At 37.0% G+C, this 22,019-nt stretch overlaps 2 protein-coding genes across 2 annotated transcripts in view; both read right to left on the bottom strand.

The window, feature by feature from the left end:
* The window catches only part of LOC308640687 (ras-related protein Rab-32-like), a gene marked incomplete at its 3' end in the record, with an annotated part of 422,333 nt that overhangs the window by 369,144 nt on the left and 31,170 nt on the right, over window positions 1-22,019 (bottom strand). The window lies entirely within an intron of this gene.
* Window positions 1-22,019, bottom strand: part of LOC308640680 (androglobin-like) — a gene marked incomplete at both ends in the record, with an annotated part of 138,925 nt that overhangs the window by 86,309 nt on the left and 30,597 nt on the right. Inside the window, 3 exon segments of the mRNA XM_081312475.1 lie at window positions 230-263; window positions 8,395-8,511; window positions 8,515-8,524. Of these exon segments, the coding sequence (XP_081168601.1) occupies window positions 230-263; window positions 8,395-8,511; window positions 8,515-8,524 (161 nt within the window).

Consider the following 22,019-nt stretch of genomic DNA (forward strand, 5'->3'; position numbering starts at 1 on the left):
ACTGTGCATACATAGGAAGGCATGGGCTCTACGTGTCGATCCACATCAGATCCTTTTCATTTTTAATGAAACATTAAATTAAACAGGTAAAAATATATCTCACTTTTCCTAGCCCAAAGCAGATTAGACTCAAAAAATCAGGGGAGATGCAGAAGCGCTGTGGAGGGGAGACCCCTGTGTGCTGCAGTGTTTACTGGGGGGAAAAAAAAGCCATGAAAGATTAACTCACCTTTTCCAACTCCAACTTGTGATGAAGTATTACCCTGTGAAATGAAAGGAACATATTAAGAAATGATTTTTAGTGCAACAAAACACTACAGCTATGCGAAGCATCAAAGCTCTTAAGATTTTTTAACATTTCTAGAAAACTGAACTAAAACTTATACAACAGATAGTTGATTTTTAATCTTAAAATTCAAAAGGTGTGAATGCAATTAAATCATCAGCTGAAGATTTAAGCTTCTGATATTAAACAGAATATATGAATTTATAAAATGATAAAACCTTATATAATAAAAATTAAAACAATAATACCACTTGTCATGAGGTAACTTCCATAAATACAGAGAAACTGAGAGTATGAGTGTCAATTAGTGTACAGAACCCAGAAAGGCTGGTCTCACTTACAAAAATGGTTCCTGAATATTTTAATAGAGAAATCATGTTGAATTCATATGTACAACTCTGTTTAATTAGGAACACAACTAAAATAAATATAGAAAAATGAAATGATGTAAATTTTTCTAGACTGACTATGGATGGTATATAATAGTTTGGATGATATAAAGTGAATGGAAGAAATACAAGAGTAGAAATAACAAAATACTGAGTGCTAGTTTGAAGCACTTCTGTCTTTAGGACCCCAGAAACAATTAGCAGGTATTTGTAGAGGAGAGAAATGAGAAATGAGCTAGAAACATGGAAATGGTTTGATTTGACTGTATAAGGAGCTCTTCTTCTCTCTCATCCCTTCTGCCTAAACCAGACACTGGAAAGTTCCTCACAGAGAAATGAGAAATCTCTAGGTCTGAATTCACAGAAGTGTGGAAAGCAGGAGAGCTTAGTGTACAGAAACCAGAAGGTTTAAATGAAAGTTCACAAGCTGAGTGTTGAGACTTTAAGTTCCTCTGTGCTGCTTAGCCTTGGGCTTTAACATGGATGGATATATCCCTATGGTTCCCCTCAGATGGAGATCAGGGGACTCTCAATTGAAGAAACTGATCCAGCAGCAAAAAAAAAAAAAAAAAAAAAACAAAAAAACAAAAAAAAAACATGGGGATTTTGACATTTGGAGCCAGCCTCTCCTCCAAATCAATCTCGCTCATCTCTAATTCTCCTAGGTTAAAGCCACCAGTTGACAAGTTGAGCTGTGCCACATGCTGCTTCCAATCAGAAGATCCTAGCACCTTAAATTCCTTACGTATTCATGTGCAATAAAGTATCTGAGTTGAGTCAAGGTTCTTATACAAAAAAAAAAAATCATGAGTATGGGTGAGGAGATTGATAAAAACCAGAAACAGTACATAGGGAGCATCATAACACAGCTAGGCAGGTTTACAGTTTTGCTCCTCTAAATACTTTCCTTTAGAAAACAAGCCCTGGAGGGTTCTTCTCAGTTTAGCATGCTTAGTTCTAGAGGAGGAGTACATACACTAAGAGTAACTACAGGGAATGGAAAGCTTAAAGAAGACGACACTCAAGCCATTTTAACAAATATATTTCTTTTAAACATCAAGGTCTACGTTGGAACAAACACTTCAGTGACAAAAGATCTAATCTGGTCTACTGAGGGATACAGTTCGATAGAGAAGTAACTCAATAAGGCTTGTGAATAGAAATGTAGTCCCCAAGACACATTCTGTTTAAGGGGCAATAAATACAGATGAGTCAAGAACACAGCAACAATAGGAGGCATTTAAAAAATAATGATATCAGAGATATCAAAAAGAGAAGAGGATATTCATCTATCAATAAAGAAACTTTTACAGAAAGTAATAAAAAATAAAGAAGACTTCGTCAAAATTGAAAATAGGATAGTGAAACAAATTCAATAGAAAGGTTATATATAACAGGTTATATATGTAAAGATTATATCTAAAGTGAATACAAAAGACGAAGAGACAAACTGTAAAACCTTGAGAAAAATCCAGAGGGAAACCCCCGATCTTGGTGACCCTGAAGTAGAGGCAGCAATAGCAAAAATGAATGTCAAAACAAAAACAAACAAAACAAAATGTACATCAAAGGATGCAATCCACATAGTAAAAACGCAAATCATATATATGATAAGTATCACAAAAAGAACTTAAGAAATTTTCCAAAGAATAACAGCAACAATGAAACTCTCAAACAACCTTATCAAAAATAGATAAAGGTGCTAGGCGCATGCCTGTAATCCCAGGGAATCAGGGGCGGAGGCAGGAAGATTGCAAGCTTGAGGCCAGCAACTTAACAAAAGCCTGTCTCAAAATAAAAAACAGAAAAGAGCTGGGGATGTAGCTCAGTCAAGGTCCCCTGGGTTCAATCTCTTGTGCTCCCCCACAAAAAATAGGCAAAGGACTTGAATACTCGTGTCTCCAAAGAAGATATACAAATGGCAAACAGCCCATGAAGAGATTTTCAAACTCACTACTCATCAGGGAAATGCAGATTAAAACCAAAATGAAACATCAACTCATCCCAAGGAGGATGGCTACCATGGAAAACAAAACAAAATTTAAAAAAACCCACAGAAAATATCAAGAGTCGCCAAAAATGTGGAGAAACTGGAACACTCAGGACCTGCTGAAAGAACTGAAAGCAGAGTCTCAAAGAAAGGTGTATTCGACCATGTTATGGAGGCCTGGTCCACAACAGCCCAAAGGTGGAAGTCCCCCAAAAGTCTCCTGAAGGATGAATGGATATTCCAAATGTAGTATATGTGTAATGGTTAATTTGAATTGTCAACTTGATTGGATTAAGAGATGCCCATGATTAGAGAATTATGGATGTGTGGATGAGAGTGTGTCTAGGAATGATTGGCATGTGGGATAGACAACTGAAATGGAGACCCTCCCTAAGTGTGGGCGGCACTGCCCAATAGGATGTTGACTTGGATGGAATAAAAGTTGGAAGAACAAGGAAGAAGCAGCAAATGCAAGCTTGATTCTTCTTGAACTGGTTCTTGATTGCTGCTGCAACTGTCTGAGGAAATCTGATTATCACTTCTTCACTCTTCCAAAGAGGACTCTGACAGTGATTCACCAGAAGTCTGTGGTCTCAGACTAGGGTATCACCATTGATCCCTCATGTTCTGAGGCTTCAGCCTCTTGGGCTACTGGTTCTTCCAGCTCTCCACCAGAAGACAGCCATTGAGGACTATCCAGCCTTTGGTCACGTAAACCAACCTAATAAGTCCCCTTTTTATAATTATACTTTCTGTTGATTCTGTTCCTCAAGAGAACCCTGACTAATACAGTATGCATATAACATAATATTATTCAGCCTTTGAAGGAAAATAAACTCCTAACACCAATCACAAATGTGACATGATATTAGAGGAAATAAGCCAGTCACAAAAAAATGCAAATACTTTATGATTCCCCCTTATATGTGGTACATAAAGCAGGAAAGTGAATAGAGATAGAAAGCAGAGTGTCAGTTTTCAGGGGTCTGGGAGGAGAGAAAAGGAGGCTGTTGGTTAAAGATAAAGCTTAAGCCTTTAAAAATGAAAAGAGTTTTGCATATTGGTTGTACAACAATGTAAATATCTTCAATGCTACTGAACTGCACATTTGAAAAAGTTAAGATGATAAATGTTATGGATATTTTAGCACAACTAAACATTCTTATTATGAATCTAAAGTAAAGGCAAATGAAAAGGAAAGGGAAAAAATTCAAGCACATTAGTGGGTAAATTGAGAGGTGGTGAGTATAATAGAAAATCAAGAAAGCAAAGAAAATAAGAAGGAATTCTCAAGGAAACAATGTAAGAAAATTCTTCAGAACTGAAAATCATAACTTCCCAAGGACCTCACAGAACACCCAGCAAAATTCATGCCCAAAGAGATCCAGACCCAGGACAATCATTGTGAAATTATACAGTGCCAAGAAAGAAAAGATGATCCTGAAACTTTCTAGATGTGGCGCAGCAAGTGGCACACACATTAAGAATCAGAATGTTACCTGTATTGTCAAAAGCAATGAGTAAAAGTAGAAGACAGGTACTAACATGACCTTCAGAATTATGAAGAAAATGACATCCAAACTGGAATTTCATATCCTGCCCAAATATCAACCAGGTGGGAAGGTGGAATATAGGTACCTTCAAGCATACAAGTGCTCATAATATTACTTCTCTTACTTCTTATTGTAGGAGGTATTGGAAGATGAACTGCACCAAAATTAGGGTACAAACTAAGAAAGAAGATATGGTCTTCCCAAATAAACCCATCAGAGGGAGACAGAAGGAAGTCTCAAGAGGACAGTTGCCATTAGTTTTGTAGGAAAAGAAGAGATCAGAAAAATCTAGGAGGTGATGTGTCCAAGATAAAAACTGGCATTTATACAAAAGCAGATGTGTTTTGTGGATTATAGTGATTAGAGGAATTTTATATTTTTAGAGCATGGGAATAAGCTTAAGGGGTTTAATGTGCCACACGGTGACTGTGTAGTTAATAATAATGTATCAGATTATTAAGCATTGCTAAGAAAGTAGATTTTAAGTGTTCCCACAGCAAAACATATGTTAAGTATGTTGGTTACCTCAATTCAGCCATTCAGTAATATATATATATATATATATATATATATATATATATATATATATATATATTTCAAAATATCATGTTGTACGTGATAAATGTGCTATTTTGTCATTTAGAAATAGATTAAAAAGAAAAAGCCAATAAGAAAAGTGAAAAGATTAGACAAAAACTTGGATAAAACATACCACAACACATATAATTTGTAAAGGGTAACTGTTTCTATTGCACCAAGAGCATCTATGAATTGGTAAAGAAAAACACTGAATCAACAAAATCATGGTATTTGCAGGTAAATGGGTGGCATTGAAGAAGATAATGCTAAGTGAAGTTAGCCAATCCCCCCAAAAATGAATACTGAATGTTTTCTCTGATATAAGGAGGCTGACTCATACTGGGGTAGGGAGGGAGAGCATGGGAGGATTAGATGAATTCTAATAGGGAAGAGGGGTGGGAGGGAAAAGGAGAGGCCAGGAGATTAGCAAAGATGGTGGAATGTGATCATTATACAAAGTACATTATCCTTATACAAAGTACATGTATGAAGACTTGAGTTGGGTGTCAACATACTTTATATACAAACAGAGATATGAAAAATCGTGGTATATATGTGTATTAAGAATTGTGATGCAAAATAAAAATACCACAAAGTACATGTATAAAAGCATGAATTGGCATGAACATAATTATATACAGAGATATGAAAAATTGTGCTCTATATGTGTAATATGAATTGTAATGCATTCCACTGCTATCGTGTATTTTTTAAAAAAATAAAATCAATAGAAGATAAAAAAGAAAAACATCGAATCGAGAAAAAACAAAGTAGGGAAAAGACAAAAGCAAGTACCTCACAGAATCACACACAGAAATGGCAGTCAACATACAGGAAGATGTCAGCCACATTATCAGTTAAGTAGAAATTTAAAATAAAATGACCTACTTTTCCTTACCAATCTGCTTAACAAAAATTGAAAATAGAATTTGCCAACCTCTCTGTGAGGCTCTAAGGAAATATTCATGCATGGTGGCGTGAATGCAGAATAATACCAAGCCTATGGAGGATATTGACAATAACTATAAAAAATTCCAATGAAATCTTATTTGTTGATCAAACCATGCCACTTCATGTATTTCATCCACAGGAGCATTATTTATGGTAAGAAAAGATAGTGCCTTTATAGAGGTTGGTAGAATAAAAACTATGGTTCATTCGCACAAGAAATAATAAGCAGCTAAGAATGAAGACATTTCTCAGGTATAGATTAAAATTATCACCAGTATATAAAAGCACTTTTAATTTTTTTAAATATTTGGATAAAGAGAAGTTGTGGAATGTGTTTGTATACGTGTATTTCTTTCCTTTCTTTTCTTTTTTTTTTTTATCATGAAACTGGGATTGAAGCCTGGGTGTTTTACCACCAAGCTACATTCTCAGTCTTTTTTTTTTTTTTTGAGACAGAGTCATGCTATGTTTCCAAGGCTGTCCTCAAACTTGCAATCTTCCTGCCTCAGCCTCCCAAGTAGCTGGGATTACAAACGTGCACCACTACATCTAGTTAATTTCTTTGCATTTATGTAAAGAAATTCTTAAAGTTTCCTATGGAAGATCAAAGATGGAGAGATACATAGATAGAAGCAATGAACACACTATTTTTATTTTGGAAAATGTGAATATTTTACCTATTTTATACTTAAAACACCCCTTTACACCAAGTAGATTGACAAATATCATACAGTACTGAATGTTGGCCAGTATGCAGAACAAAGAAAACTCTCATTTAGTGCTGATAGAAGCAGTATTTCTACACTCATACTGGAAAATTCCTTGGCATTTCATTATAAGATTAAGCAAGTGAATGTTCCATGATCAATTGATTATATTCCATATTCATGACATAGTTTAGATCTGGAATGACTCTCAAAGGCTCATGTGTTAAAGGCTTGGTCCCTCAATGCAGCAGAGATCAGAGGCAGGAATATTGGGAAGTAGTTGGATCATGTGGGCTCTGATCTCCTCCATAGATAAATCCACTGAAGAGTTCATAACTGAATGGACTATGGGAGGTGGGGCCACTTGGGTGTGATCTGGAAAGGTACATCTTGTTGCTGGCCCCTTCTGCCTCTGTTTTCCAGCTTCTGTGAGGAGAGCATCTCTGCTTCATGAAGCCCTCTCTGCCATGATGCTCTGCTTCATCATAGTCAAGCAACAAAACCTCTAAAACCATGAACCTCAATAAATCTTTTCTCCTTTTGATTTTCTCAGGTATTTTGTTACTTTATTGGAAAGCTTACTCATAAAATATCCTAGAGCAATGGTTCCTAATCTGATGCCATAGTTAGATAGTTGGGTTCATAGTTAGATTTCGAAAACCCAGTACCACAGATGATTAACATGTTACATCTTTAACTGGATTTCATCATTTTCTTCAGTTGTCAATTTATCATTGTAAGGAAGTAGCCACAATGTTAACAGCAATAACTTGGACCCTACCTACAAAAGAAATCACAATATTTTCAATTATGTTATGTTAGAGCTGTTGCAAATATCATGAAAGATCAGGTACGCCAAACACTACCTTGAAAGGAACAGTTATTAAACCCACTGTTGTATTTCATGTGGTCACATCTTTCTGTCTACAGATGCTGCTGTGGCCTAAAGCTGGCCAATGTCAACTCTGCATAGCAGTCATTCACCGATCAAATAGTGAAGTTGTGTGTTCTCACAGTGCTAACCCAGAGAGCTATTTTGCTTTCCATCGTTCCCTATCAACAATCCTCAGTTAACTAATACATAGAAAGAGATGAGTTGCTTTTACTGAGCACTAAAGTTTAATGTAATTGTAAAGAGGAGTCATATTTCGAAAAAGGTTATGAACCCTGTAACTAAAGAAATTTGTACATAGGTATGTAGAGGACATCAAATTATTTGTGATAAACTGGGTGCCACAGTGCAGGCCTGTCACCTCAGATATTCCAGAGGCTGAGGCAGGAGGATCACAAGTTTGGGACCAGCCTAGGCAATTGAGCGAGACCCTGCCTTAAAAAAACAAACAAACAGGCTGGGGATGTAGCTCAATGGTAATGTACCCTGGGTTCAATTTCCACTACCTGCCCCCAAAATAATCATGGTTAGAATGCTTACAACATTAAGAAATAAGAAGTGATGAATACAGCCATTAACACCATGATACATTTTCCAAAACTATGAGTATTGTTTTACAGTAAATACCACTGTTCAGTGAAATGAATGAACTGTGAAACACAATAAGAGAAGAAACTCAAATATGTTAAGGGAGAGAAATCAAAGAATTAATACAATCAAATTTCATTAAAATGATGTAACAATTAATCTGGGATGTATGTCAATTAGAAATACATATACACCCACAGCAAAATTAGAAAAGTATAGATTTGATTAATACCAGTGTCTGAATGACAGATAGGAAATGCCCCAGAGGAGACACACAGGGACTGATCAATATTCATTTTTCTCACCTAAGTCAGAGATACATTAGAAATTTATTTTAATAGTATTCTTTATGTAGTTTAATGCCTAATACACATTCTTTATATGCATACTATGTTTCACAATTAATAAAAAAAATCATACATGCTGGCTGTGAATGTAACTAAAGGTTAGGCCAAATACCTGGGAAATCATTCCTGTTGTTTGATTCAATTCTGGCTGGCTGAGGCTTATAGTTTCATCATTTTCCATGAGAGAAGGTAAACCAGATCCTGGAGTTACCCCTTTCTTAATAACAGATTATACGTAATGCCTAATGGGGAAAAACACAAAACTTCCATAACTTTAATCTCAAGATTTAAGTGACTATGGTTTTTCAACAAGAGAAAGTTTGGATATTCTTCATTTTGATGTTCTCCCATTTTTACAACCTGGAATTTTTTTAAAGCTTCATGTTAAACCATGACCTTTCTTCGATACTACTGAAGAAATATTCAAAATCAGTCAATGTATCAGTATATAAGTTCTCTAGAACACTATTTATATTAAAGTTATGGTAACCATCTGGATGTTGATGATCAAAACAGAAATCAGATATTTAGAATTGCTCTAATTAATTGTGAGGGTAATGTTCATGAAACAGGGCCCAGAGGCATAAGTTTAATTACAAATGCTGAGCACTAAACTTCATAACTGTGATATTTATGGTATCTACACAAGTATTTTTAGTAATTCCTTTTGAACAATTGATATTTCCCCAAATCACTATTTCCAGAGCTAAAATTTTACAGGCACAGTAAAAACACATGTGTCATATTATATATATTTAGACAAAAAATAATAAACTTTGACAGGTACAGAAGTTATAAACTATAAATTATATTCCCAGCATGTCTGGCAAAACTACAAGCTCAAGTTTTACTTGTTGACTTGTTACCTGGAACTAAACTTCTCTGATTTACACAGATCGGCCACTAGAGTGCAGCACAAGCATATTTAAGAGACTCCTATTTTTCCATAGGCCAGAATGGGCAAACCTGGCCTGTTGCTACAGACACAGCCTCCTTCCAAGGAAAGCAAGTTGTTACAGGGGCCACTTTGAAGGGCTTCCCAAGAAAGGGCTTGCTCTTATGTTGCCCTGGGAACTCTGATTGTACAGAAAGGCAGGACTAAGGACACTGCCTTTCATATAGGATGTGATGCTGTTCACATTTTTGCACTGGAGTCTGCCAGATAGCAAGGACATGCAGATGAATTCATCAGAGATCCAAGCAGGGAGTAGATTAGTTGAATCCAATCAAGCCATGAAGTCACCTGTTTCAGGTATTAGAATTTCCATCCACCTTAATCACATAATAAAGCTGAATGGAAGTAAAAGAAAATCAGGTAAGGGAATTGGGTTAGGAAATCAACTCATTTATGGTTCCTGAGGGCCCAGAGATTCTTCAAAGCTGGGTATAATATGAATTGTGAGAAAAATTTTCCTGCTGGTCTGCAGCTGCAGTTCTGATATCCAGCTAGTCTCTGATTAGCACTCACACCCACTCAGGTGAAAGATAACCCAAAATTTACTCGGACGAAAAAATCATACTCTTAGTAGAGGGGAGAGCTAATTTCAGGTGTTAACTTGACTGGATTAAGGAACGCCTTGATAACTGGTTACTCATGGTGTGTCTGTGAGGGTGTTTTGGAGGAGACTGGCAGGTGCATCAGTGGGCTGAATGGGAATGATCAGCCTTCAGTGTGGGCTGCACTACCCATCAGCTGTGGGCCTTGATAGAACAGAACCGCATAGAAAATGAAATTCATTCCTTACCTCCTGGAACTGGGACACCCTCTTTTCACATCCTTGGAGATCAGATCTCCATGTTCTCTGGCCTTTGGATTCCAGGACTTGCACTTGCTGAGTTCCTCAGCCTCTGACCTCAGATGCAGTGTTACAACACTGGCTTCCGGGGCTCTGAGGCCTTTGGACTTGGATAGCCACACTGTGGCCTCCCTGGTTCTCCAGCTTACAGATAACCTGGGGGACTTCTCAGTTTCAACAAATGTGTGATCCTACTCCCCCAACAAATCCCCTCACACCTATCTATCACCTGTCTGTCATCTATCTACCCACCCCATTGATTCTGTCTCTCAGGAGAATCCTGACAATACAGTGAGTAAATTTTAATTAACTTTTAATAAAATTAATTAGAAAAATTGTGAAGCATAAACATTTTTATATTGTTTAAAAAAACCCATGTGTATGCTAGAGATTGATGGTTTGCATCTCCCCAAATTCAAATGTTAAAGCCTAATTTCCAGTAATGGTATTTTGAGGTGGAGATTTGGGAGGCCATCAGGTTATGAGAGTGGTGGAGCCTTCATGAGTTGATTAGTGTCCTTCCAAAAAAGACCATAGAAAGGAATATTTGGGCCCTTCCACTACATGAGATTGCAGAGAAAAAAATGTCATCCATGATACAGGAAGCACCACACTAGACACCAGCTCTACTGGCATCTAATCTTGAACTTCCAGCCTCCAGAACTGTGAGAAATAAATTTCTGTTGCTCATAAGTTACCCAATCTAAGATATTTGTGTTATAGTAGCAGAAACAAACTAAGACACTGTATGTGGTATTTTGTAATAAATAAACGTATTTAGCATGGTACATAATCTAATAAGTTAGGCTTTTAAATGTATGGCTTAGTATTTAATTTTAGCTATATGATTAAGTTAAAAGTCAAATGAAAATTTTGGTTTATAAACATTAATGATCTATAGGAAAAATTAAGTGTCTATGAATACTTCAGTTTGGTTATATGACTTTTTTGTGATGATTTAAATACTTGCCAAGATTTTTTTTTCCTACAAGTTTTGGGTTTTAAAGTACTCAAAAAGAAAATTATATATATATATATATATATATATATATATATATATATATATATATATATATATATATGTGTGTGTGTGTGTGTGTGTGTGTGTGTGTGTGTCTGTACACACACATATATATGTAAGTTTTAAATAAAATTTAAAATGTTTAAATAAATTTAATGTATTTAAAATGTTCATAGAAATTGATTTACTTATAACAAAAGTTTGAGTAAAACTAGATTTACAAATTTGTAATAGTAACAGATTTTTAAAACCAATGAAGAACAATTTTTTTTTCTGTTTATTAACCTCTCCCTCATGGCTTCTCACTACTAACTGCTAATATTTGTCTACCCATACTGTGTAGGAGTCCCTGCCCATGCACCTTAGCATTCAATCATAAATTCATGAAACTCATAAAACTAATAGAACCTTGAAGGTAAAAGTTGTAATGAGCATTTCTAGCATTCTGAAATTTATAAATACAAGCTATAGAAATGTAAATTAACTGGGTATGATGCAAAGTGTCCCTAAAAGTGGTCTGTTACTATAACTAACAGACTCTTTTCCCGTCTCAATTTATAATCCCATCATGGATTATAGTATAGCCAAGAAAAGGCTAATGCTCCATCTGATGGCATTAGATGTGTGTCTATTATATCTTAAGATATCAGCTGGCCAACCATTTTTATTAAAGAGTGGAAAATACATTTTTTTTAAAAGTGCCCACATAATATACACTTGCTGAAAAACTTCAACATTCTCACGGTTGTATCATCACCATTCAGAGGAAGGGATTGAGTGTCAGCAGCACCCCAAAAGCTCTCCTAGAGTACCTTCCAGGTAGGGTGAATATTCCATATCACAACTGCCACCACAACTTCTGAAACTTGTGTCATTCTGGAAATTTTTCTTTTCTTAATGCATATTAAAAGAATAATTGCAAACAAACCATATAGTTTTACACCAGATTTCTTTGGTCTATTTTTTTTCTTTCAAGATTCATTCTCTGCTGCTTTGTGTAGCAGTGTTGCTTTCATTTTATGTCTATATATTATTGCACTATGTTTATCCATGGATTGATTATGATGTGTCTAGTTGTGGTGTTCATTGTATTTTTATTGCTTGGTGTTTTCAGGAATTACTGAATCTTGACTTTAATTTTATACTTCTGGGGTTCTTTTGACCACTCTTATTATTTCCAAATATTTATTCTTTATTTCTGAGGGTACACTCTGTACTTCTTGATATGTACTAAACACTGCACTGTTCGTTTTTCAACTTGTCGTGTGTGTCTTTTACTGTACTTGTTATATTCTCTCATCACCACCCCCACCATTTTCTCCATGCTTCAGTCTGAGTATTATCTTTGACCTATTTTCCATTTTGCTAATTCTCTTTCAGGCTGCATATAGCTTGTTATTTAACATACCTATTGAGTTCCTAATTTGGCTTATTATATTTTGGGGGTCTAGAGCTTTTATTTTTAAAAAAATAATTTTACATACATTTTATATTTTTGCAGTTCTGTTGAGGGATAATTGAAGTATGATTAGATTAACAAACTCACATATTGTTCACAACAAATAAGCCTTCTTTTCACATAAACTATAGTTTCCTTACTAGTAAATCACTATGCACTTCAACACTATTTTGACATTTCTGATAGGAAGGCTCACCCAGACTTTCTCATGTTTTATGCCAACCTGTTCAAAGTAGGCCATATTTTACTCAATTTAAAATTTATCTTAAAATGAGTATAGATTACCATAAAGAGAAAGCACAAACATTCCTCTCCTATAATCACTGTATTGATACAAATTTAGTGTTTGTCATCAAAGCATAATTTTCTATGAAATAAAATTTACTGAAAAGATTGAAATACTTTATTACATTTGAATAATTAAATTCAACTGACCTTTCTGTTAGGATGAAGAAAATTTTATATAGCTGTATTATATAAATAAGCCAGCTTTTCTTTATTTTAATCAATAAATAGAAATACAGGTAGAGTTAATAAAAAAAAAAACTAAAACTAATAGCATTATAAAATAGCAAAAATACCATTATAATAAAATGCTACAACTATGGGCAGGTTCCTGTATACAATTATATAATTATTAAATGTTCATTTAAAATATTTGACTATTGAGAAATTTCAATGTTGTTGATTTAACCAACAGAGTTAGGGTTTTTTTTAAAGGGATTTAGCTTTTAATTTTACATAATATTAAGTAACCAACTCATATATTACATGTGCTTTATGGCTACTATATTAGATGGAACATAATAAAATGTCTTTAATAAGTTATGTCTCAAAATATTTTCTATTCAATTAATATCTATGGAGTGCCTGTTATAACTATGTCAAGTATCAAGGTGTTACAGTGTAGACGCAGAGCCCCTAGGCTGATCCTTGAGGTCTTCATTATCAATATATATAAACAATGTTAAATAATTCTAAAAATCTGGTAATATTTCTCATTGCATCTAGAACATTAGACAAATTGGGAAGAGGCCAGGCTACTAGAAGCAGACAATATTAAGTATAATAAACAACTCATTCATAGTGTGGAATTAAAACTTCAACTAGGGGCTGGGGATGTGGCTCAAGTGGTAGTGCACTCGCCTGGCATGCGTGCAGCCCGGGTTCGGTCCTCAGCACCACATACCAACAAAGATGTTGTGTCCACCGAGAACTAAAAAATAAATATTAAAAAATTCTCTCTCTCTCTCTCTCTCTCCCCCCCCACTCTTTAAAAAAAAAAAAAAAAAAAAAAAACTTCAACTAAACTAACAAAAGAAATAAAACCCAGAAAGGGCCAGTAGTTTGGGGTCATTGAGTGTTAGAGTAATTAATTGTATTTTCTCAAGTCCTTGAGGTTCGTTTGACATAATAAGACAGTATAGTAGTAATGCTGAATGTGATTGTCAAGGAAACAAGAAAGACTTTGAATATGCTCTATTAAGAAACAAAGAATTTACAACTTTCATTATATGTGCATTACAAGAAGCTACTAAAGCACAATTTTTTTGACCACATTAATGACAGTGATGATAAAATTGCATTTCATTTATACTATACTGCAGCATCAGTTAAGACTGATTATATCCCAAGTTTCAGAAGCTTTATTCATTGCAGCTTTAATAGGAAAAGAAATTCCATGGGCTTTTAGGACTGAAAAGTACAGTGGGAATGAAAGCTAACGTACACAATATTCAGTTACATACCAAGAAACCCAATAACATAAAGGAAATGGAGTAGGCATAAAACTGTTGCCAAATATTTGAAGATTTTTCATATAGAAAGGGAATAAAAAATGGAAACATATTACTTTAGCAGCTTCATGGGTTATTTCTCTAGGGGAAAAAACTAAATTCATTTTGGAAACCTCCTGAAAGAACACATAACTTAAGAGATACAGGGTGAGGGAAGTGCTATGGTCTGAATGTGTGTTGGTACCCCCAGAATTCATGCTAATTCCTAACCCCTGAGGTAATGATATGAGGAGGTCGAAATTTGGGGAGGTAATTAGGTCACAAGGACAGAACCCTTATGAATGGAACAAGTGCCCTTGAAAAAGAAACTCCAGAGAACTTATTTGCCCCTCTCACCATGTGAGGAGACAGCCAGAGGGTCAGAAGCACAAGGAGGAGGTTTTTTCCAAACATTAAGTCTACTGGCAAGTGCAGTTTTCTTAGGTTCCAGAATGATCAAGTAAAATTTTGTTGTTCAAAAGCCACCTGGTCTATGGTATTTTGTTACCTTTCCCTTCAGCCCACCTGTTTTGCTATTCCACCCAGCAGTTCCTGGGCCTAGTCACCTAGGCAGGAAGAGGAAAGATAAGTGGCGAAAGCAGGAGAACAAAGGAAGCCTAGGATATACAAAAAGGGCAGAACACTCTTCTTGGGATACCATGTTACCAGTTATGGCCCCTTCTCCCTCCCAGGAGAAGTCTATGTTACCCCTTTTTAAATAAACCCTGCTCCATATGCATGCTTTTCTAATGTTCAAACTTCAACATGTAGGGAAGCAGGACTTGTCACTGATAATCAGCGGTATTAACCTCATCAACCTGACCACCAGAGATTTTGATGTGAACTAAAACCTACATGCCACACAAGGACCACTATCAGTATTTCCCAATCCCGAAGGAAGTCCAGTCCCTTTGGATCAAACACGGTTCACCTAATTATTTACCTTAATAAAATCTCAGACTTCAAGTGCTGTCACCACACTAGATAGCACATGTTCTGAGAATGCTTAGTTTTACATTTTGCTTCCTAATAAAGCTCTTCTTCTTGTCTTCGCTAAAACATGACACATCCCTAAATTCTTTTCTGTAATGTGTCAGGAGCCTGGAAGATCGGAGTAAAGGTCTTTTCTGCCTCTGAGAGACTTCCTCAAACTCCCATGTGGTGAGTTATAGGCACAGTGATGGTAGTTAATAGAAATATGGACGGTAAGGACCAGTCTGTCGAGGTCTCACATGGAAATGAGGAACATATTATGGGACATATTGTTGGCTATCATTTTTATCAAATGGGCAAGAACACAACTGAATTATGTTTTATGCTGGTACTTTATGGAAAGTGGAAGAGACTTTTACTAACTGTAGTTCCAGGAATCTGGGGGTTGTGTTGTGTTTCTCAGATGTTGTGTCCTCACGTGAGAAGATTTCATAGTAAAATTATAGCAAAGCTTATTAGAGGAGAAAGTAAAAGATGCCCTCAAGGAAGAGGATAGGTTCTCTCAAAAAAGAGAATGCCCGCATGCTCCCTTTGTTCCCTAGTTGGGGGTCTTAGGGAAGTTTCTAGACAGTCCCACCAGATATCACCTCTTAACTCTTGATTGACAGTAGTATTGCATCAGATTTCTAAGTCTCTATTGTGCATGGTCTTAGCCACAGGTACCCTAGGAAAACCCACTGAGAGGGATAATTTTGCTATTGTAATAAGATTAGAATAATGTTAAAGATCTAAAGGTAACTCTTGGTCACCTTGGCCAGTGTGAAATGGTTCTGATTGGAACTTGTATTTCAGATTTTAGGATTGATGGTCTTTGCTTTTAGTTATACTGTTTTTCTGAATCTTGGAATCTTTGGTCTGTATAAAGGTCACAAAATTCCCCTATTTAGGGTAATTTGTGTTTTTTTTCGACAGGGAGGAGTCTTAGATTTCTCTGACCAGAGAATATTCCTGGGGATGACAGGGTATTTATAAAGAAATGTAAAATCCCACTGACCCAAGCCAGAGCAGGACCAGATTGGCCTCAGGTAAATAGCTTTTTAAAAAGCATGTGGGGGGCCAGCGAGTAAGCCCAGTCTATGGAATTACCCCGTGAACTTCATGTTCCTGCTTCCTATCAAAATGAAATTGGAGTTTTAACTGAGGACATTTCTAGCAAACTGTTGAAGTTGTGGTTCAGTTTCTCTTGACTGCTTACTGTAAAATGCTAGAAGATAAAATAATTCCAGAATTGTCAGTCAAAAAGGAAGCGGACTAAAATTTTGGAAAACATTTGATGCATCCATATTGGAAAAAAAATAAACTGAGAGAGAACACAGAAGGTGTTGCCACATTTGGCCAGGAGATTGGACGGCCCCTGCCCAGCAGTGCTGCCAAAATGCTACTTCAGATCTCAGGCTCCACTCCCCACACTTGGTTGTTGGGATCCTTGGCCATCCCAGGAGTGGCTCTAGCAGGTGCCACACTAAGATAGGAGAGAAAGGGTACTAGGTAAGTGCTGGAAAGCATGATCTGTAAGGGGGCTATAATGCAAAACAAAATTGCAAGCTATCCTCCTCTCTGAATAACAATGAAATAGGAGGACCAGGAGAGGAAGAGACAGGAGAGGCCACACAGCATGGTGAGAAGCTTGGGAGGCCAAGGCTGATGGTGACCAGAGGGATCCTCATCAGTGCCATGACTGATGATTTAGGAGCAGCAGTACCTAGGATTCCCTTTTTACTTATTTGGGTTGCTCAAATATGACCAAAATACAAAGCATCCCTCAATCTATCAAAACTTTCCATCAAAACTTCAGAAAAATTTGTGATTTTTGTTAATAATTGGGGTATTTTTCTTGATTTCAGGTTGTTTGGTTAATTGGTCATAAGAAACGGGGAATGCAGATTAATCACGGTGAAGGGAGTTCTGACTGGGTAAGGAATAAGGAGGCACAAACAGGCGTGGGAAGGGAAATGTCAATGAGGGGACAGCCCAAGAAGGCTTACACAGTTCAAGATAATAGACTCAATACAGAAATGTCCCCCTTCTCCCAACTACCATTCCACTAGGGTCTCAGAAGAAGTCAAAATATAAAAGCAAAGTCATGTAGAAATGGCAAAATAGGAGTGCCATGATCTGGGCTGTGCTACATTCCTCAGGGACAGATGAGAACAGATTGTTGGCAAAACATCAGGCCAGAAAAACCCTCAGTACCATTAGGAAAACCAAAAGGCACCCCAAATCAGAGAGAGTACCCAGAACCTCTCCATTGAATCCTAAGTCAAACCCTAAATCAAAAGCAGTAGAGGCTGGTGAGAGACAAGGGCTGGGACCGTGTGGCAAGAAATGTTTGTAAGGGTAACTAAGCTAACCATGCAGTCACCAACACAGCAGCTGCCTCCAAACTTTACCCTCCATTGTGTCTCCAAAGTGTGAACTTTCAACTGGAAGACTGCATGGGTGATGGAGGAAGAGGAAGAAGAAAGGACATCAAGCTCTGGATGAGCTTATGCCTGACAGGAAGAGGGGACCTTGATAGTCAGAAGGAGAGTCACCCACATCACAGGCTAAAGGCAAGTTCTTCACCTCTAGCACGAGCACCGAAGCCAGGAGTCCTGTACTTAGGACTCTAATTATTTGTACAAATATGTTTTTTGGAGATACAACCACAGAATCTGAGTCATAACTTTTTAATGGCAATTATTAAATTATATTGTAATTATTTACTTACATATGCAACAGATCCTTCCACCATCCCAAAAGTTGATGTCTATTCAGGATGAGATGTCATTTTTCTGTCTTCCTGTGAAATATGGTGCTTGCTCTGTCAGTCTGCTTGGGATTCCATGACAAAATTAAAGCCATGTGCTTGTATGAACTTTCCTCACAATGTGTGCCTGGAGAAGGCACTTCCTAGTGTCTCATACTTTAAGGACATTAACTTTACTCGATCAGGCCTGGCTCCATACTTATGACCTTGTTTAACTTTAATGACTTCCTGTCTTAATCTATTTCTGTTGCTATACCGGAACACCTGAGAATGGGTAACTTAATATTTTTTTAAAAAAGAGATTCATTTGGCTCATGGTTTGGGAGGTTAGGAAGTCCAAAATCCATGCTGCCAGCATCTGACAGGATCTTCATGCTGCATCATCTCAGAAAGGCAAGAGGGCAGAAAGGAGTAGACCAAGTGAGCACAAGAAGTCAGCACCCTTGTCTATCATATATCCCTTCTTATCCTCTCATGATACTGACCCACGCCATAATAATGTCATTAATTCTTTCATGAGCGTCTTGATTTTTTTTTGTTGTTGTTGTTGGTTTTGTTTTGTTTTGTTTTGTGCTGGGGATTGAACCCAAGGCCTTGTGCATGCAAGGCAAGCACTCTACCAACTGATATAGCCCCAGCCTCTGAGGGTCTTGGCCTTTAATACGCCTTTTCTTACTCTCCATCTTCCCGTGTGTTGCATTGGGTATTAAGTTTCTAATGCAAGAACTCTGGGGAACACACTCAAACCATCTTCAAACACATTCAAACCACTTCCATCTTCAAATAGAGCCACACTAGGGGTCAGTCCATCAACATATGAATTCTGGTGGAAATTCAAATTCTCAGGTGACAGCATTCTACTCCTAGATCCCAAATTCCTTCTCACATGCAAAAATACATTGACCCAGTCTCAAGAGCTCCAAATGTTAACACTTTAGGCAGTGTCACCTCCAGAGTACTGTGGGGTGGTCCCGCTGCCTCAGGCTGCAATCAAGGGCCTGGGTGGGAGAGGTGGCCCAGATGACTTCTGAATCCTCCCAGGGGTCATTCTTTCCATAGTTGAAGGTGCATATTTGCAGCTGAATAGTTCTGTTGAGTTTCAGAAGTCCCACAGCCTTTCCTTATTCAGTCCTATTCTCATCTCCTTCAGTACAAACTATGATTTCTGTTGGTGTCATCCCATTATCTAGTGATGGCTCTGTGTACCCTTGGCCTTCTCCTCACAACATCCTTTCTCATTTTTTTTGCAATAAAAGGGAGCTGACAATTTTCCAAATCTTTAAGTTCTGGGGGTTTTTGTTTGTTTGTTTGTTTGTTTTTTACTTGATAATTCCTTCTTCAGTATATCTCTCTTATCTTGAGTTGCTTAGAAATCTCCTTGGCTAAATATCCAATAACATTGCTAGCAAATTCTAACTTCTATACAACACTAGAACACAATTTAGCCAATTACCTTGTTACTTAACAATAAGGGTTTCTTTCTCTCCAGTTTCAAATAACCTGCTCCTTGTTTCCACCTGAAATCTCCCTAGTGATACCGCTGTTGACCGGTGACGAGTCCTTGCTTCCCCGATGTTGAAGAATAACACCAAAGAAGCACGCCGAGGCAAGGTCAGAGTAGAAAGCAGAAGTTTATTAAAGGACAGCAGAAAAGACTTCTCCCAGAGGAAGAAGGGGACCCAAAAGGTGGAATCCGTGGAAGTGCGGTTGTTTCCCCTTCTTATACTTTTGGTGATGAAATGTAGGTGGGAGGGGTTGGGACACAGGTGGGCCAAAGAAGTAATCTGGGCAGGAAGGACTTCATTATCATTTCTTTGGGATGGACTTTGGCCTAGGGCCTTTTCGGGACTTCATTAACATTCCATTGTCCTGTGTTTTCCCTGAGTCATTCTCAGCTTGGCCTCCATTTTAGATTTCACTCGGTATTAGACCCGATTTACCTAACTACACTGACTACCTAACTTTAAATCTGGCTTCATTCCCCCCTCTAATTTGGGAACTCCTTACTGCTGTAAGGAAAGGGGGCGAAGATCTTTCTGGCTTCTTCAGGCTGACAAAAGGGGCGATGTTGGGGCAAGCAGTTTGGAGTCCCCCTTTAAAAATCGGGTCTATAGAGTGGCCCATGATAGAAGTCCGATTGAGAAGTAATAGACTGGAAGGCCATCTGAGTGATGGGTGGTCTATAAGAGAAACAAGAATTCATTAGTACTGGAACCATATTGATGTAGCAATAAATCCCATAGCACAGGAATATGCCAATGAGTATGATGGCAAAGACAAAGACTAACAATGTTTTCCACCAGGAAGTACCAAGAACCAGGAGCTAAGATATTGTCTCCATGACAAAGTTGCTGAGGACATGGCTTCTATCTGAGCATGTAAATCTTTAAGAATATTTGCCACATTGCCAGAAATGTCAGGGATGTCAACACAACATTTAGGGTTACAGATGTCTTTTCCTTTAAGATATAGTCTAATAATTTAATGCCATCTGATCCTGCAAAATCCTTTTACTAGTATGACCTCTGTGTCTAATAGAAAAATCTTTAATTCTGCTACACAGGGCTGGATAACCATACTAGCAAACATCAAGCCTACCTGCGTTGGTTAGAAATATCTGTGGGCCTTAAACTAAAAACTACTCTGGCAGTTTCTTTTGGTAGTTATCAGGCATTTCTGTCTAAGAATCTCTTTTGTAGCCTTCAGTTTACTTATTTATGGAAGTTTCATTTAACTATCATTATTATTAAAGTGTCCAGGAATAGCTGTGTCTTGGCTTTGACTGTCTTTGCTAAGTGTTTAAGATGAAGCAAGTCAAACTGACTTTTGTTTCAATCTATTGTTAACAGTCAGCTGAGTTACTCTGGGTGGGAGTCCTCGGGAACTTCACAGCAGCTTCTCAGTTCTGCTAGTGCCATTTGCGCTAGGATGGGTCCAGGCCTTGCTTGACCATACGGCTTCCCTCAGAAGCATCAGGGATGTCTCCCTTCTCTGATGACCCTCCTCTTTACAGCAAATGCACTGACTGGCTTCCTGTCCTCCACTGGTCTCATTAATCTCCCTGATTGGGAGGTTATGTGGCCTAGAGTTGCAGAGCCCTTTGAAGAAGTCCCCTATTCCCTGATTCAGACTGACTCTGAGGGCAAGAGCCAAATTTTTAATTTTAAAACTTAATCTTAAACATCTAGCAAATAAGTTAACAGCCTTATATTAAGAGCACTGAGCTTTAATGTCTATCTCTCTATCCTGTAGGTGATAACTTCTTGTCTTAAATTAACCCAGGTTGTGAGTACCTCTGCAAAACATTAACAGGCAATCTTAAATCATTTATAAGAAAACTATAAGATAAAATTATCAAGAGTAAAAACATTTAGTTCATATAATAGCTACCTTGAATTTTGGTGGAGTATATCCCCTGTTTGAGATCCTGGCAATCGTGACAAAAACCAACTTTTGGACACAATTTTAAGTGTACTGAAATCTAGCCTACTTCTTTCATAGTCACTTTCACATGAGATGGGACATAGAGCCTTATCTCAAGTAAGGTGGGGCTCTTCATAAATCTTAAATACTATAGTTCTGAAGCTGATCTTTTGCCTTTTTTAAACATCATTTTACAAAGCCTACATAAATTGTTGCTTAAGTTCACATGAATATTAGCTAACACAACATAATATCACATCTAAAACATGAATTAAAGAAAGGCTGAAAACTTTTAACCTTTTGTAGAAAAGTAGCAAAGTACTTTTGTTTTTTGCAATAAAACCTTTACATAGATTAGGCTCTCATTAACTTAAAAATACATTTAAATTGTATCTCAGTGTAGAAAGTAACATGGAACTTTACATAACTTATTGATAATAAGTACAGTTATAGAACACAAATGATAAATTTCCAACATGTTTTTCTTTTAAGCCTAAAATTACCATACACTTTTAGAACAC

This window comes from Spermophilus citellus, assembly GCF_964194105.1.
Source record: "Spermophilus citellus genome assembly, contig: SCAFFOLD_102, whole genome shotgun sequence".
Classification (NCBI taxonomy): domain Eukaryota; kingdom Metazoa; phylum Chordata; class Mammalia; order Rodentia; family Sciuridae; genus Spermophilus; species Spermophilus citellus.